The sequence below is a fragment of the Microcebus murinus genome, chromosome 4 (genome assembly GCF_040939455.1).
Source record: "Microcebus murinus isolate Inina chromosome 4, M.murinus_Inina_mat1.0, whole genome shotgun sequence".
Taxonomy (NCBI): Eukaryota; Metazoa; Chordata; class Mammalia; order Primates; family Cheirogaleidae; genus Microcebus; species Microcebus murinus.
In genome coordinates, this window is record NC_134107.1 from 110,957,195 (window position 1) to 110,975,051 (window position 17,857).

Genomic DNA, 17,857 nt, shown 5'->3' on the forward strand with positions numbered 1-17,857 from the left:
CTAAACCATTCCTTACAGAACAGCTGAGGGGATCTTCTTAAAGCAAAATGTGGTCGCGCCACTTCTCTGTGTAAAACTTTCAACAACTTTCTGTTGTACTCAGGGTTGAGGTGACAAGTCCCTGACATGCTCCCTGCTCCCCTCTCCAACTTCATTCCAGGCAGCTGTCCTCTTTGATCACTCTGCTCCAGCTGTGTCAATCTTTTTGATACTAAAATATATCAGCTCCCAGCCCCACTTCTCCCATGACCTTCATTTATGCTATTCCCTGTGTCTAAGACTGTGGTCCTCTAGCTTTAGCGGTCATCAGATTGCATGGATTTTATATGGAAAAACTCAGATTTCTGGGCTTTACGAACCCAGAGGTTCTGATTCAGTAGGTCTGGACTGGGGCTGAAAATTTACATTTTAACAATTTTTAGTTGATGTTGATGTATCTGGTCTAGGGAACCACACTTTGAGAACCACTAGTCTAGAGTGTTCTTTCCTTCCTAAACTCCTATGCGTCCTTCACATCTCAGGTCAAACACCTCTTTTCTCATACAGGAGGCCTTTCTAGATTCCTCTGGACTTGCAGGAATTCCTGTTACCCGTTAACATTGCATATTGTACTTCCCCTCTGAATCCCTTATTGACATTGTGTTTGAATGTTTAACTGTGTAAATGAAATTTGAGTGACTGAATCTACTGCAAGAGTCAGATATCTAGCTCCTTGAGGGCAGTAACCATTTCTGTCTTATTTAATGCTGTTTCTCTAATTGCTTGCATATAGCAAGTGCTAAAGAATTATCTGTTGAATGAATGAGTACTATTATTGCCTTGTCATAGGTAACTGAAACTACACTGTGACACTGATAGTAAGTGTGAGAGACAAGCGGGGACTGTGGGCAAACTAGCAGAGGTGTACAGAAAGAGTGAGTATGTTCTGTTTGTCAGGGATGCAGGACATTTTAGGTAAGAGTTAGGACTTTTTTTAGGGGCCTAGCCCATTGTGGAAAGCCCCTTGAACTTTACCTGCTCTGGTGATGACGTCAGCACCGTTGTTTCTCGGCTTGCCTTCTTCAGCACATCCATGCCCTGTTGTGTTTATGAGTGGTTGGTTGCCTATGCAATTTTTGTTATTCATATGCTGTTTTCTTCTTACAGACATGGAATGCGCAGATGTCCCACTATTAACTCCAAGCAGCAAAGAAATGATGTCTCAAGCATTAAAAGCTACTTTCAGTGGTTTTACTAAAGAGCAGCAACGTCTGGGGATCCCAAAAGGTATGTTTTTGTAGTTGGAAAAGGAGAGGCTGGGGCCAGACCCTCAGGGAAGGTCTGTTTCCTCACCTGTAGTGTGGAGGCGGGCGTTAGACTAACCACACTTGAACCAGCATTCGTCACAACAGCCACAGACTTGCTTGTCCGTGCTTTTCCGTCGCCCAGCCTTGGCCCGCCATCGAGGTCTTAGGTCTAAGGGCAGTGGTTCTCAAACTTGTCTGCACATGAGAATCACCTCTGGATCTTTGAAAACACTTCACAATATGGCGGATCTAATCGGCCATATTCCAGACCGATTAGATCTTTACTGCTGGTGGCACCAGTGTTTTCGAAGGTCCCCAAGTGATTCCATCCTGAAGACAAGTTTGAGAAACACTGTCTTAGGGTCACTCTGGGCCACCATTGGATGACCTGTGAGCAACATTTCTTGGAATTTACTGATTGTTCTTTTCTCTTCCATGTACTTTGGCAAAGTGTGTTTGTCTTTGGGTGTCCTTATGTGAAAGGCCTTATTCAGGAACATGAGAGGATTAGAGTTGTTAGAAAGGAAAACTGGAATACGCCTTCCCCAGAGAACATTTTGTGAACAACTGAGAGCAGAAAGAATACTTTTCTACTGCTGAGAGTAATCCTGTTGTCAGAACAGGCCATTTCTAACAGCTCACGGGGTGACGGGTGGTCAGCAGGATTGCAGGAGCCCCTTGGAGCAGCTGTGGCGTGGGCACTGCAGCCTGCCCTCCTCCAAGTCCTCACGTGTCAGTGGTGGGTGTGGCCATGTTGAACCTCGGGTGCTGAGTGTTGTCGTACTCAGTGCTGCTCAGAGCTGGGCTGCGATACATGCAGACTTTGCCGAGTACTGGGATAATACAGGCACCGATGTTATTACCCAGTGCCCTTTGAATGACTTGCTATTGCTGACTGCTACAATTACTGCTAAACATACGTGGCTAAGATAAAAATAACTGAGAGTGGTGGTCTGAAGTACATTGTAGGAGTTCAGAGCAGAGAGGAGCATGTGCTTGTGCAAGGTCTAGGAAACACTTTACTTTGTTCTCATTGCCATTGAAGAAGCCATTCATTCCCTTGTCCAGGGCTTTTTAAAAAGTCCAAAGAGAATAAGGCAGTGAGAGAAGGGGTTGTGGAGAGCGTTGCCCGAGTGGAGAGCAGAGAACACTCACAGAAACTCCAGTGTGCTGGCGGTGCCCAGCCGGCCTGACGGAGAGCATCGGGTGTTGAGCGCGGAGGAGGGTTCTGGAAGTTGCCCGCTGATATGTAGTTACAGGCTGGTGCTGCCTCATTCTGTGACTAGGATTGCACCCTCAGTGGAGTCCAGGCCCTTCCATGTCCTCTCTGAGACTCAGGTCAGAGTCACAGGCCTGACCTGTGGCTTTTCCTCTGATCTCTGCCCCCAGACCCCCGGCAGTGGACAGAAACCCACGTTCGGGAGTGGGTGATGTGGGCCGTGAACGAGTTCAGCCTGAAGGGTGTGGACTTCCAGAAGTTCTGTATGAATGGAGCAGCCCTCTGTGCCCTGGGTAAAGACTGCTTTCTCGAGCTGGCCCCAGACTTCGTTGGGGACATCTTATGGGAACATCTAGAGATCCTGCAAAAAGGTAACGAGGAGAGGTGGAGGTTGTGTGGGCTGCTGTGAGGGGAGGTAGGGGCTGGGGGAACTGGCCTGGTGGTGGGATCTCGAGGCCTTTGTCGGGGAGTGTGCCATCACGGCACGTAGGGCCCACACGGTGTGCCGGGTACGATGCCAGCACGTAGCAGGTGCTCTTAGGTCAGCGTTAGCTCATTTTTCTTCTATGTATTGGAGGTTTGGGTTTTAATCTTCATCAATATTATACTCCTGAAACTTCTCCTGGTATGCAAAATTCTGATCCTGGTCCTTATCTCAGACCCATGCGCTGTTTGAACAGGCAGTGCCCACGGCCAACACCAGAATATTTTGTTTTTCTGGCACTCATACACACTCCCTTGATCCGTGGCCACATAGTACTTCGGCCACATCCACAGGAATGCTTAGAGCTCATTCACAGCACAGGCTTCTCTGCCCACCGGTGGACTGGGGCTGCAGCAGTGCCACATACCTTCCGGGGCAGGGCCGGGGCAGGGCCTGCTGCCGGGGCAGCCGGGGTTGTCTCCGGACGCTGTGTTGCAACCTTGCAATGACATGGCCTCCCCCACCAGCCTCTTCCAACCTTTTTGGACAAAGTGACTCATGTACCACAGTCCTGGCTGAGTATAGAAACAGCAGCAGGCGGCAAACTTGGGTGTTTTTGCGCTTATTTTTCTAAATTTCTTCTTAAAATAAATTGCAGTTACCAGCAGTCAGCAGTGCCCTCGAGCTGACTGTAAGCCTAGAAGCCCATTGCCCTCTCTAACCCAGGCCCACCCTGTCCCTGTGGTCACCAGCTCCAACTCTTGGCACAGATGCTGGGGGAAGGAGCAAAGCTCAGGATTAGCACTTCTGGTCCATATAATACCTTCCTTTGTTTAAGAATCATTTCCACTCTGCAATGTACCAGAAAGACCCAAATTAGACTCCTCTGGGCTCAGAAGTGTTATCTTTATTCTTTCTCTTCAACTTCTGTTGCAAAATAATAAATAGACAAACATAGTAAAGAGCCAGGTGAATCTTTCTGGGGCTGCTGTTGCTGAGGACAAGCAGGCAGCCTGTGCCAGAGCGCCAGCACGTTCCTGTGCGGCTGCACACACGCCCGCACACGGGTGTTGACGCGAGCGGCCTGTTTATAGAGGGAGGCAGGCTCCTGACAGATCTGATTTTCTTGTTGGCTTCTAAATGTAACAGCAGATTCCACCAGGCTGCGCAACCCAGGATGTTCTACTGGGAGAGCATGTTGCTATTGACATAAGGAAGCTGCCCCGTGATTTGGGGCGTCTAAGCTGGTCTCTGGTCATAGTTACAGTGAATGTCTATATAGTGTCTCCCTGTTTCCAAAGTGCTGTAAAACACATTTTCTATTTGGATTATCAAAACAACCCTACGAGATAGGAAGGACAAGTACTATAGTGCCCTTGTCCATAAAATGAGGTTTGGGTTAGGTGATTTACTCAATTTACTCATTTCCTTAAATTTTAACTTTTAAGTCTTTTTAACTTTTTAAATTTAACTTCCTGTCCTGTGTTCTTTGTATAGTATTAATAGCATGGGCCGGGCATGGGGGCTCACACCTATAATCCTAGTAATCTGGGAGGCCGAGGCAGGTGGATTGTTTAAGCTCAGGAGTTTGAGACCAGCCTGAGCAAGAGCGAGACTCCGTCTCTACTAAAAATAGAAAGAAATTAATTGGCCAACTAAAAATATATAGAAAAAATTAGCCGGGTATGGTGGCGCATGCCTGTAGTCCCAGCTACTCGAGAGGCCGAGGCAGGAGGATCGCTTGAGCCCAGGAGTTTGAGGTTGCTGTGAGCTAGGCTGACGCCATGGCACTCTAGCCTGTCAATAGTGAGATTCTGTTTCAAAAAAAAAAAAAATAGTATGGACTCATGGAGAGCTTCTGGCCCCTGAGACAGGTGTGGCCTACCTTACAAAGGAGCAATTTAGGATAATTAGGATATAATTCCATATGTTAGAGAACAAAAGTCATCTCATCCCACCCAATGTTGTGTTGAAAGAGGCAGTAAGAATCCTCCCTCTGCAGATCCAGATACTTGGAGAGATGAGCAAGATATGTGTACTGAGGCTACAGCTTTTGTTCTGTAATTAAAACTAATGCCACACAGCACTGAAAGAACATAGCTGTTTGGGGTGGGGTGGAAGGCCAGAGGTACAGGGGATGTTTCAATCTGATAAACTGCTAAAGCAAAGTTTAATCATCTTATCTCAACTGGGAACTGTTTTTCTGTGCAGGCACAAACTTGTTTTTCTATCAGGCTGTGCTCCCAGCAAGCTATCAAATACCTGAGGGAAAACCCAAACCGATACTGTCTGCTTCTGTCTTATTCTTACAGTGAAACATGATCAGACTACCCCATGCAAGAATCAGGCTGTACCCCTTGGTTTCAGGGAAAGCAGGGACCCCAGGTTCTCCCAGTTCAGTGGAGAGCCCTCTGTCCCCAGTCACCCTCCACCTCCTAGAGAAGCTGGTGTCTGGGCAGTGGTCTGGGTGTGGTGTTCTCCCCTTTACACCAGCCTGGCCACATTTCACCAAATGGAGTCACCTCATCAGTGTCCTGCTTCTTGTCTGGGCCTGAACTTGAAATCTGAGGGTAGTGGGAAAAATACAAAACAAAAACCAGACATCTGTTAGAGAAAATGGAGGATACAAAATCTGCCTCCCTAAAGGTTGTAATCCATTTCTAAAAAGTTTTAGAATTGACCAGTTTGAGAGGGTTGGGGATGATCTTGGTAACCTCCTGGGATGTCTTCATGCCTTTGACCCTAGTGTGGGCCACACATGTCCAGCACAGCATTGAGAGCGAGTGTGAGGGCTCAGTGCTCTCCCAGCCCTTAGAGATTACTCACTCATTCGCTTTCCAAGATATTAAATCCCATTTTGTAGCTACTGAAATAATAAACTTAGCCATATTTTTGTGATCTCATCCTTAGACAAGGCCCCAGTCAGGGTAGACTCAGACACCAACTCAGCTAATGAACATGCAGATTTCTTAGAAAAGAGGTTGAGATCATTGTGGTCCTTGCATTCAAGATCCTTCTAGTCCAAGCATTACTTGCATATTGATCTTGTTTCGTTTCCTACCCTGTCTATTGCAGAGGATGTAAAACCATATCAAGTTAACGGAGTCAACCCTACCTATCCAGAATCCCGTTATACCTCGGATTACTTCATTAGTAAGTTCATCTTCCACTCTTCTTCCCTCACTTTGCTCATTATAATAGAAAGCTTAGAAAGAACCTTGCCTATTCCATCTCAGGCTCCTTCATGGTAATTCTATGCACAATAATGTTTTCTTAAGGTGTACAGCCTTCTTTGTTATTTATTTTGTTATCTTCCACAAAGCAAAAGGTTTCAACCTATTTACATGTTCAAATCACCTACAGGTTCCTACACGCTAGGATCTCTCTCTAGTATCTTTAGTGTAAAAGTCACACAGAGATAATATAACTTGACCCCTAAGCTTTTGATGCTGTTTGATCCTGTGCACTCTGGTGGCCAGCAGAGGGTTGGGGTAGGGATTTGATCTTGGCCTTTGTTCTTTCCTTTTCGCTCGTGGAGATGGCAGCATTTCCTCTGAAGTCTTTCTGTAAGAGTGTGCCTTGCAGCTTCAAATTCTATTATAGGAAATAAAGCCTTCCCCTTTTTAGTATAAGATACTCAACCACAGTGGAGAGGTGGCTAGAGGGAGAAAATGGGTGAGGGGCTGTTACACTGATGTAAGCCCCAAGATGCGGGGCTGTCTTATCTGATGCCCTTGCTTTCAGAGGGAGTCTTAACCAGGTTTGTTTGCATTGTATCTTCTTACTTTATTGTGACTTTTATTCCAATAACACAATACTAACTACTCTGTATCAAGAGCTGCTGTGTGCTGCAAACGTTGGTAGGCATTTTGCCTGTACACTCATTTCATCTTCATCACAGTGTTCTGAGGAAGATTGCAATCCTCTCTATTTTATAGATGAGGAAATTAAGTCAGAAGAGGGATGTATCTTATCAAGGGCCATCAATATTAAGTTGTAAAACAAGGTTAAAAACCCAAGCCTTTCAGACTTAAAGTACTTTCCTTTTATTCTCCAAGGTAGCCAGTTTATTCCCCACTGTGGGTCACTGTAGATGGTGAGGAACTGCTTGTTCTAGACACAACCTCTCTTCTCTCCGATGGCAAATGTCCTCTGTTCCAGGCTATGGTGTCGAGCACGCCCAGTGTGTTCCTCCGTCGGAATTCTCCGAGCCCAGCTTCATCACTGAGTCTTACCAGACGCTGCACCCCATCAGCTCGGAAGAGCTCCTCTCCCTCAAGTATGAGAACGACTACCCCTCCGTCATTCTCCGGGACCCTCTGCAGACGGACGCCTTGCAGACTGACTACTTTGCCATCAAACAAGAAGTCGTAACACCGGACAACATGTGCATGGGGAGGACCAGCCGTGGTAGGTCAGATCTCTTCTCTGAAGGCACTTGGGTTCACACGAATCACCTAACCCTGTGAGTTTTTCAGGTCCCATCTCTCCCTCACTCGTTAGACCTATACATTCTGCAGTTGCTGCCTTCCAGTCTTAGAATGTTTAGATATTAAAAACTTTCCATCCTGGTATTTTATTTAGCTGGACCCATCATGAAGGAAGACCATGGGTCTATGGTGGGATTCAATTCTGATAGGATGAACAATCAGATGTCTTATTTGGGTAAAATATTTTACCCAAATAATAACTCTAGTTGAATTTGGTCGTAGGTATGCTCTGTTTTCTTCGAGAGGATTTTGCTTGAGGAGGACATAATCAAACACGAGTGGCTCAGGTGATCATCCTGGAGCACCTTCAGCTCAGCGTGTGTCCATGCTCCTCTCAGAGTATTCCTGGGTCCAGGCGTGGTACCTGGAATGACCTCTGCTGCTCAGCCTGGGATCTCTGGCCTCCTGTGACTTCTTTGGCTTGGGAAGATCCAGGATGGTTAACCGATGGTTTATTTGGAACCAGTCATCAGCAGTGTGGTCGAAGTATGTATTTAGCTAGAGGACCCAGGGAAAGAGGTGGCCAGAGGTTTCCAAAAGAAGGAGCTCCTGTTAACATGGCTATTATAATAATGATAAAATATTTACTGATGGTAAAGTAAGTGTTTCAAAATAGTGCCGGCTGACGTAAAGCATAAAACCGTTTTTAGGATCAGGACGTAGACACTCAGAGGTACAACGCACCTAATAAAGTGCCCAAATTGTTCTGTTTCTGGGAAAAGTGTTGTCTGCTTTAAGGAGGAGTTTGTTCTTCCAGCAAGAGGTAGCTGATTTCTGAAAAGTTGAAAACGATGACTTTTCTGGTAGATAAATGGAAAGAATTACAACCAGTAAGAGGAACAGGAGAAAGCTGATCCAAGGGGCGGTCAGAGGCCTCTGGTCCTAGAAGTGAGGCTTGGGCTGGCCTGTTCTTGAGTGCTGTGCAGCGACCGGCTGTGTGTGACACCTCGTCTGAGGTTCTCAGAGCGGAGCCCAGAGGCACCTGTACTTTGAAGGTATCAGCCTTTAGCCGCGGGCCGCGCACACTGTTGTCTTCCTCCAGTGTTTGGGCTCACACTTCCTCCCAGCAGGCCTAGGGATAGCTACAAGCTCTGCACAGGGAAAGTCCCTGCAGAATCAGAGCCTGCAGTCTTCCTTCTGATGGCCTCAGGGTGTTTGTGTTTCAGACCAAAGGGCTGGGTGGGACCAGCCGGCCTTCCCCTTTCTGACTCTTTTTTGTGTTGGGTGTGTGTCTATTTAAATACATACACACAGTGTATGTATGTGTGTGTGTCTTTTTTTTTCCGGGCAGGTCAAAGCATTGGAACAACTTTCTTTCTCGCGGGACTTTTTCATACATATATGCAGTGAGGCTGGTCTGTGGGCTTGGGCTCAGCCGTGTTGTGACTTTGGGTAGATCTACTGCCACATTGTTTTAAAATTGTATCTGGCTTTGCGTTTGTGTGATTATTCCTTCTCCATCCCTCTCCTTTTCTTGCTTCTTGGTTTTGATCCCCACCACCCTTCCAACCCCAAATTAACGACTATGGACCAAAAGTGACCCTTCCAAAGAGGCAGGAGGGATTTCTTTCTGGCTCCACTCTTCTTCCCAGCCTCCCAGTTCAGGCCACAAAAACTTGAGGGGAAGACCATTTTCTGCCTGTTAGAAATTCCAAGGGCCGATTGAATCTGAGATGGTTGGCCTAGACCAAGAGTGTTACTGTTAGCTGATTATTACTTCTAATAATCATAGTATAGTCTTCATCTGCTGCGTTGCAGTATACAGAGTGCTTCTGTGTCTCATGTGCTTGGACTCTGAGGACTGTCACCATGCTAGCCAGTCAGTGGGTTGCTGTGGGCTTTTGCGTCTGCCTTGTTAGTGTGCTGAGGCCGCTCAGCGAGGTCAGAGAGCTGTGGAAGGACCTTACCGAGGCATTTCTCAGAAAGGCCAGCCAGTGGACCTCTTAGAGGACACGCTGCCCTGTGTGAGCGCAGTAGCATAACTGAGTATCTGATTCAGTTGGCTTCAACCCATTTTTAAAGAAAATAGCCATATGAAGGTTCCCGCCTCTAGGGTTGTGAAGTAGAGCTAAAATGAAAGCTGCCTGTTGTAAACCGCAGCTCTTAGCAGGGTTGCATTTGGCTGGTGCTTGGGGACTGCCAGGCTGCTTACGGCCCCGTTTGGAGCCTTTGCTTGTTGCAGCTCCTTGGAGATTGAACTCATGCTTGTGGAAAACCTCATTTCCCTGCCCTTCAAATATAAAGATGGCTATAGAGATAGAATCATTTCAGAGAGACATGAGCATAAATACTGCCTAAACATTAGCGATTCAGTGGGGTGTTCTTTATGAAATACAAATACTCTTTCTTAGGCTTTGGGTGTGTTTGTCTCAAGGAGAAAATGAGTGACCATCAAGATCAGTAGCTACTATGCACAACATCTTTTGTGAGATTCCACAAAAATTCCTGTTCTGCTAAAAAGAGGCTGTGGCATTCTGGTTGTTAGGCTGCTTTCCTGAGTCATTGAATGTGAATTTCTGGAAGGGACAACTCCTTCACCCGTAATGACAACAACAGAGAGGCACCAGTGTGACCAGCCCTGGGTAGGCAGGGCTGATAACCCTTAAGCTCTTTGATTTGCCTTCCAGAGATTCCCCTCCTCTGCATGGCTAAGTAGAGGAGGAGTGAAGTCAGCTGGACAGTACCACCTTTCTGCTCAAAGCAGCACTGGGGGGAAGGAGGCACAGCAAATCTACAGCAGATTTGGATTATACAAAATCTTTTTGGATTATACAAAATCTTTTTGGATTATACAAAAAGTACATGCTTGACTGAATACATTGTATCTGGAATTTTCTTTTTAACATTGGGAATAACATATTTTCCTATATATTTAATTTTGGTTTTGGCACCTGTTCATTTTTGAGTTTTATTGTTTTAACCAGTCTCCACTGTTATGGAGGGGGAAATACACTGGAAGTATACTAATATGAGGTTGTATAAGTCAGTGTCATTCTGGAATTTATGATTTATAGATCAGCCACCTCTGCACAATTGAGAGTTGACTGACAGACATTTCTGCGTGGGTATTTGTCACGTCCTTTTGCCTCTTGCTTGGTGCTGAATTAAGGGGGCCATCCAGTCTCCCATGGTTTAATTTAGGTTACCTGAAAAGAATCTGAAAGTAGAATGTAGAAAACATTCCTGTGAACCTTGTTAGCTCTTAGATGCATTTTGTTTTCCTTTAAAACTTTTTTTTTGTTAGCCTCCTTTTTAGTGGCATTTTTTGCCAGTGGAAATTTCTCCAGGAGCTATTGAGCAATCATAGCAGCTGTTTCTAACCTGGTTTGGGAAATTAATGAACTTGCATGATCTTGTGGTCAGTGAAGAATGCCTGAAGCAACTCACAGAGCAAAGGGTTTCTGACACTGCTGTGGGCTTACTCTTTAATCAACTTCTTTTTTTTTTATTGCCCACACTTTTCCAGTATAGTATACATTTCAAGTACAGAAATTTTTGAGAGGGTAAAGAATATGGTTTTCTGTTTAGAATAGTGATAGTGGGTTTTTTTTGATCTCTTGGAAAAAGCATCTCATAACTTCTTACTATTTGAGAAGGCATAGAGGCAGCACATGTATTTCATTTTAAAATAGTATTTGGGAAAAATGCTAAAAAAATAACACTTTAGTTCCAAGGTCAAAAAAGGCTAATCTGCTCTTAGTCTAATGGAATTTTTTTTCTTATGACCAAAATATTTTGCCAAATTGGACCTTTTGAAATCATCTCAGTGGCTTGAATTGGAATAAGGAATTCAGCCTGACACCGCTCCAACTTTTCATTTATTCATTGGGCCTGATACATTAGCCATAAATTCCATGATAACGTGTGTGATTCTCAGCTTTTAGATTTTTGGCTTTAGAATTCTTGAGGTTCCACACATGCTACTGTGTCTCTCTGACAGCTGTAAGCAGCATTTGACTCTGAATCTCTGTACCAGGAGCTGTGAGACCAGGCAGCAGAGTGGCAGTGTGTTCTCGGCCTGTGGCCTAGGGCAGCCCTCTCCCCAGAGCCAACCCATGAGTCTCGGAGCTTCTATTCCCACCGGCCCCTCCTTCCTCCATCCCTCCTGTGGTCTGATCAGCAGTCTGTTTTCTGTAAGAGGGATTTTACAGTGTTTTTTCCCGATCCCTCCTCCCTTGTACTCTTCCTGCCTCCTCCTTTATCTCCAGGTAAACTCGGGGGCCAGGACTCTTTTGAGAGCATAGAGAGCTACGATAGCTGTGACCGTCTCATCCAGTCCTGGAGCAGCCAGTCATCTTTCAACAGCCTGCAGCGCGTCCCCTCCTACGAAAGCTTCGACTCAGAGGACTATCCTGCTGCCCTGCCCAACCACAAGCCCAAGGGCACCTTCAAGGACTATGTGCGGGACCGTGCAGACCTCAACAAGGACAAGCCTGTCATTCCTGCTGCTGCCCTGGCTGGCTACACAGGTAAGCGCCTTCCCCTCACCTAGGCAGCCTCTGTCTGTGTGCCTCTGTGGGTGGGTCCTGGAAGGCACTGTGTGCATCCACCCAGAGACAGAGTGGCAGACTCCTTCTTCTGGGGGGCAATGGGGAGAAGTCTCTAAGAGGTCTGTAGTGTCTCAGGCCACTGTTCTTTCATAGCTATTGGGTTTTGGAAGCAAACAGTGTCATTCTATCCTAAGGGGTCATTTCCAAGAGTGGTAGGAAACTTATATTTTGGATCTTTTTCCATATGCGGGAGAAGGAACCATAGTGCTTTGGTGTTCCTGGAGGCTGCGCAGTGGCCTGGCATCAGGGACCTTTCCTGGCCTCTCTTGGGAGGTCTTCCCGAATGCAGAGCCAGTGCAGCACCTCTCACGGGCACACTGGGCGGCACCCATGCGGGGCTCCTCTGTGTTGCGGCTGCCGTTAGGCCACTGTTCAAACGCAGGCCGCTGTCTCCTGTGGCTCTACACCTATCTGTATCCATCCTGGCCTAGACAGGAAGTGTTTTTCTCATTTAGCTTTATGATCAGTTTCCTTCCAGGAGTGAAAGTTATAGCAGTGGTGAGTGAAGAAAGATCATAGATGAAAAAGATGCAGATTGAGAGCCTGAGCTGTGATTGAACGTCTGGTAGTAGAGAGAAATAATTCAGTGTCCACTGAATTCAGTTGTAGCACATCTGCCTAACCCAGGAAGCGTTTGAAGAGTATATCTGAGAAATATCCAAGGAGCATTAATATGTTAATAACCAGATCTCTCTGTAAGATTGGAGTGTTTTTAAATATTAGAAAGTGTGTTGTGAGTGGAACTTACTTTAAGCTTTGATTACTCAGAGGTGGTCTAGGCCTTTATCATCTTAGAATTCCCTCCACCCTGGACCCTTAATGTGGATGGAGACAGACCGCAAAATCTGTGTTTTTCCTGTGGTGTCCGTCTGGTCTTGAGAGTGCGCTAGTTCCTTGCTCTTGTGTTCAGGGAAGCCTCTGTTTTTATGAGGAAAACCAGCTGACCTTGGAGAACAACTCAGATGCTTGGAAAAATTACTGTGCAGCCAGAGCTCAGGAAGTGTGTCTTTTACGTTGCGTTCCACGTGGCCTCGTGGGGTTCACTGTGTGAGCTGCTCAGGAATTATGTCTGTGTGTTGTGGCAGCAAGGTGGTCAGGGCCAGAAGGAACCTGGAGGTCCCGTTTCCTCTCTCTGCAGTGCCCTGCTCTGTGTGTGAACACGGTTAGCATGTGGGAACTCACTGCTTCCTGAGGGAGTCCTTTCCTGTCTCTGGTAGCAGATTATTAGGAAGTTTGCCCATTTCCATTAAAGCCATCTGGAATAGGGAAAGCATGTGAATCTGTGTCAGGATGCACAGGAGAACCAGTTCCTGTTGGTATAGCTCTTAGGGGTTGGAGAACTAGACACCAGCTGGCCACACTGATAAAAATGGGGAGAATGGCTGCTTAATTGGGAAGAGAAAGGAAAGGCAGACGCAGCTCCGAAATGACTTTGTGGCCTTGGGAGGGAGGCTCTGTCCCTCACTGGTCTGCTTGCTTCTGCTCTGGTGGTGAAGAGGGGCTCTGCTGCGGCTCTGAGTTATGTCTGAAGTGGCCACACCTGTGTGGCCAGGCTGTTTAGCAGACACTGACCCTTCCCGCCCTCCCTCCCTCCCTCCCTTCCTTTCCTTCCCTTCCTATCTTCTTCCCTCCCTACTTTCCTCCCTTCCTTCCTTCTTTCTATTTTTCTTTCTTTCTTCAGACATAAGATAAGGGAGTGAAACAGTCAGTAAATGGAAGAGAAGGGACAGTGGTTATCAGTTAAAAGTCTCAAAGACTGAAGTGGTCATTTGAATTAAAAAAATATTTTTGAAGCATCGTACCATTCAGTTGTTTCTTCTTTACAACTGGCAATGTGACTTTCATATCATCTAAAATGGTGGTGAAAACAATGGCCCAGAAAACAGAAGTCCCCTGCGGTCCCTCCCACCTCTAACACACTGTGTGATTTTAGGCAAATTTGCCTTGCACCCCTTTCTACTTTTAGTAAAGTAGAAGGTATTCATCCTTATCTTGGTGGTAGGAGATCTGTGAAAATGTAATTGAACCAAATCTATTAAATAAACAAATAAGTGCTAGACATTGTGCTAGAAGTAGGGAGAAAACCCTGTTATTATAACAATTCAATTGTTTCAGCAAATGTCTGAGTACATACTGAGTGCAGTCAAGACAGTAGCCCTTGAGGGCTCCCTATCTTACTGAATTCAAGGTTTTGTAAACGTCCTTAGACTTGAACTGGGTTCTCTTATTGCTGTGGTCTGAATGAAGGTCAGATTTGTTAGCCGCCCAAATGGGGGCCTCTTTCCGGTACTTCCTGTCGGGCGAGCCTCCCGCATGCACAGGGGTGCTCCTGTGTGCGTTTCCCTGGGCTCACAGCCTCCTGGTGGTCTCTTCTCATTTCAGGTACATCCTGGGGATTGGAGAGGGGATGGGTCGTATGCATGCAGCCTCGACCACCACCTGAGGCAGTCACCAGAGAGCTCAGACATGGGTGTCTGGCTTTATGCAGGCAGGTTAAGAGGACCCAAAATTTGGGAAAGTGCTTTGGAAAGTGGAGATCATTGTACAAGTGTCGGCAGGACTTTTTATTGCTCACAAAAGTCACACATATTTCCTGTCTCAAGTTCTTCCCTCCCTTTCTGTCTGTTCCCTTAACACTTGATTGCTCAGAGTACGTTGCCACTCACGGCCAGAGCAGTCACACCTGTATGTCCCAGCCAGCGTGAACTGAAGGGCTTGTGCTTAGATTCTCCACGCCAGGGAGAGTTCCTCTTCCTGCCGTCAGTCTTGGCACGTGTCACCTCCAAAGGAATGCATGCCATCTCTTCATATGGTGTCTTAGTTACTGCACTGTAAGTGTGGAAATCAGTTAGAAACTGAATTTTCACATTGTCTTGCACAGTTACATTCTTCCTCCAAAGATAAGAAAATTGCATCAACCTTCGCTAGGCTCCCATGGCAACTTGTTAAATTAGGTCAAGATGTGGGGGCAGATAACATGGCTTGAAAGCCTGCCTGTTAGCTCAGTTAAGAATACATCAGATGCAGTGCTGGCTTCCTCCAAAATGTACCTCCTTACCTTGTTGTGAACTGCTTACGGTTACCAGCCTGATACAATCAGAAAGCTCCATTTTCTTTTGTTCGAAGATACATTATGAACGCCTTTTAGTGACAACACAGTCTGAAAGAAGTAGCCCAGTGTTTTCTACATGTTTTGTAAACCTAAGCAAAATGCTTTCCAGGGCCTTGAAAAACACAAGCATCTCTGATAATTTTTTCAATTTCATTACGTATAGAGTAATATTGTGGATTGTCAAATAGTATTCTCCCTTCCTCTTAATCTCTCTAGCCCCATTTTATAGATGATGAAACTGAGGTACAAACGAGTGACTTCTTCCAGGCCATGTGTGTAATTGCAGTCTGCACAGAAGGCAGCTCCTGTGTTAAACCTCGAGTGCTGGATGTCTCACTTGAGCAGAACATCTTTTCTCCATGTTGAGAGTGAGGATACTCCTTGGTTATCTCAGTTGCCCCCATAGAGTGACTGGGACCTTGTCTCCCTCTTGTAACTAATTAACACTCCGTCCAGACCCCCACAGCTAAGTGCAGCCTTCCTGCTGGGAGGGATTCCGTCCCCTGTGCTGTGTTTGGAGGTGCACCCTAAAGGGTGCTCGGGATGGATTTGAGGCTCTCAGTAGGTAGGTTCTCAGCATGAGGTCACATGCCACTCAGTTACGGGATTGTTGAGAAAATACTTCAAGAGCTGGGGAGGGAAATTGCCAGGAAGATTTGAACTGGAGGGAGTAAAGTTGTTTCACTGTTTCTGCCTCTTAACTCATCAGTTTTCTGCCAGTTTTTCTTAATCATCTGCCACCAGTAGAAAACGACCACATAGTAAGGGGATTTGGCTTCACTACTAACTTTTAAAATAGATGTCTTTTTAAAAATGTGGAAAGCAGAGGTTCCCTTGGAAGGCCACAACTGGCCAAACCCCGTGTCTTGATTCCGCTACGGTGACACCTTGCAGGCTCTATTTCTACTTTAGAGTCTGTCTCGGCCCTGGTGCTATTACAACTCTCTGAGGCCTTCTGGGTGCCCGGATTTAGGAGGGCAGGGCACGCACAGGCTGGCCCGTCTGTTCTGCGTCCAGCCCCACTGCCTGTTGAAGAGGAGTCTCTGAGTCTCACATTTTTGGTGTCACTGTTTCTTTAATAAAATCTCACTACAAATGATGGAACTGGGTGGTGACTGCTCTGGAATTTCACTCATCTCCAGTTGGAAGCTCCACCTTTCTGCCTTTGACCAGAGTGTTTCCATCAGCCAGATGCAGTCCTGTGCTGCTGGGACCTCCACCCACATCCTGACTGCCTTTGAGTGGCACCCTGGAAACTCCTGTCACCTCTGCTGGAAAGGCCCTGCCGCGTGCCCCCGGTGTCACTGCCTCTGCCCTGGCACTCCTCCCTCTTCCCTGCGCGGAGAGCGAGCATGCGGCCCAGATGGAGGCCCGATTCCAGAGCTCTGCTCTTCGCGGTTTGCGTTGCGGTGACTTTCACGTGGCGCCTGCAGGTTGGAGGGCCCAGCAGCCCCCGTCCGCCCGCCGCTCGGGGTGCCCGCAGATTGAAGTCCCTGATAAACACGTGGGGGATGGCCAGCCATGCTGCTTCACCCGGGGTGACATTTAGGGTTTATGTTGTGTAGGACTAAGACCTGGACTCAGGGCCTGCCACCAACTGGCCATGTGGCCATTGGCAAGCTACCATCTCTGTACCTCAGTTTTCTCATCTACAGAATGGTGATAATAGTAGTTCCTATTCCAGACGCTTGCGGTGAGGATTAATAAGTTAGTGTAGGGAAGGCGGCCAGAACAGTGCTGGGTGCACAGGAAGTAACTAAGTGCTAGCTGTTACTACCATTCCATATTGTTCTGCAAACCTTTTATTTTTCCAGTATAATTCTAAGTTCCTTGAGGTCAGGGGACAAAGCGTTTTACTTACAAAATCTAGTAATTGCTGGCAGTGTCATAGAGCACAGCAGACACTGCATATTTAGTGTCAGATTAGGTCACTTTGACTGGTCAGCTCAGTCCACATTTATTAAGCTCCTGTTTTGTGCCAGACTCTCATTAATTTTTTTATCCTTCACCAAAAAGCACTTGGGGAAGGTTGTTATACCTCCATTGTACAAATGAGGGAATTTATGTTTTTTTCTTTTTAGAGGAGGAGGTCTATGCCAGTGTCACAGTAAAGGACAAATAAGCTACCTTTCAAAATTTTTCATGATGTCAGACAATTAGGAGGAAAGTGTCCAAAACAGTGTGTGTCTTAGTCTGCTGAGAAGCAGATGCCAACATGATTAGATGTCTAAGAAATTTATGGGGTGGGGCATCTATAAGGACAGACAGGGAGGAGGAGCGAACAGAAGGTGGGGGGCCTTCCTCCACACGGCAGGTCTGGAGGAAGAAGCTCTGGACTGGAGGAGCCTCCAAATGCAGCTTGGTTCCAGGAAAGGTTTGGCCAGGCCGAAGGGACATGGCCGCCCGGTGGAGCAGCTCTCTGTCTCCAGGGGCGGCCTGCACACCACAGCCCCCACGTGCAGTCCTGGGCTGGGCCGGGGTCCAGCAAGCGTGGCCTTATGTGGACATGGTAGAGCGGCCAGCTGTGTTCTCTCAGTAGGAGATCTGGGCAGCACAGGTGGTGTGACAGCCATGAGACCTGACTGTACTTGCGGCTTGTCGAAGAGGCCAGCACAGCTTTCCACCCGGCTAGTTGTAAGGCGTAACTGAGGACCACAGGTCCAAATGCTCTTGGTGGCCCATGATGGGCTTCTGAGCTCAGTGCATGGTGTTGACTGTAACTTCTCACACTTTATTGTCTTTTTTTTTTTTTTTTTAAGACAGAGTCTCACTGTGT

General features: G+C 46.7%; 1 protein-coding gene across 3 annotated transcripts in view; it reads left to right on the plus strand.

Annotated features, from left to right (window-relative positions):
* ETS1 (ETS proto-oncogene 1, transcription factor) overlaps nt 1–17,857 on the plus strand; it is a 116,962-nt gene that overhangs the window by 87,905 nt on the left and 11,200 nt on the right. For all 3 annotated transcript variants that reach the window (XM_012772294.3, XM_012772296.3, XM_012772297.2), the window contains 5 exons: nt 1,147–1,266; nt 2,676–2,876; nt 6,005–6,082; nt 7,091–7,339; nt 11,628–11,888. In XM_012772294.3, coding sequence (XP_012627748.1) covers nt 1,147–1,266; nt 2,676–2,876; nt 6,005–6,082; nt 7,091–7,339; nt 11,628–11,888 — 909 coding nt within the window. The remainder of the gene's footprint in view (nt 1–1,146; nt 1,267–2,675; nt 2,877–6,004; nt 6,083–7,090; nt 7,340–11,627; nt 11,889–17,857) is intronic.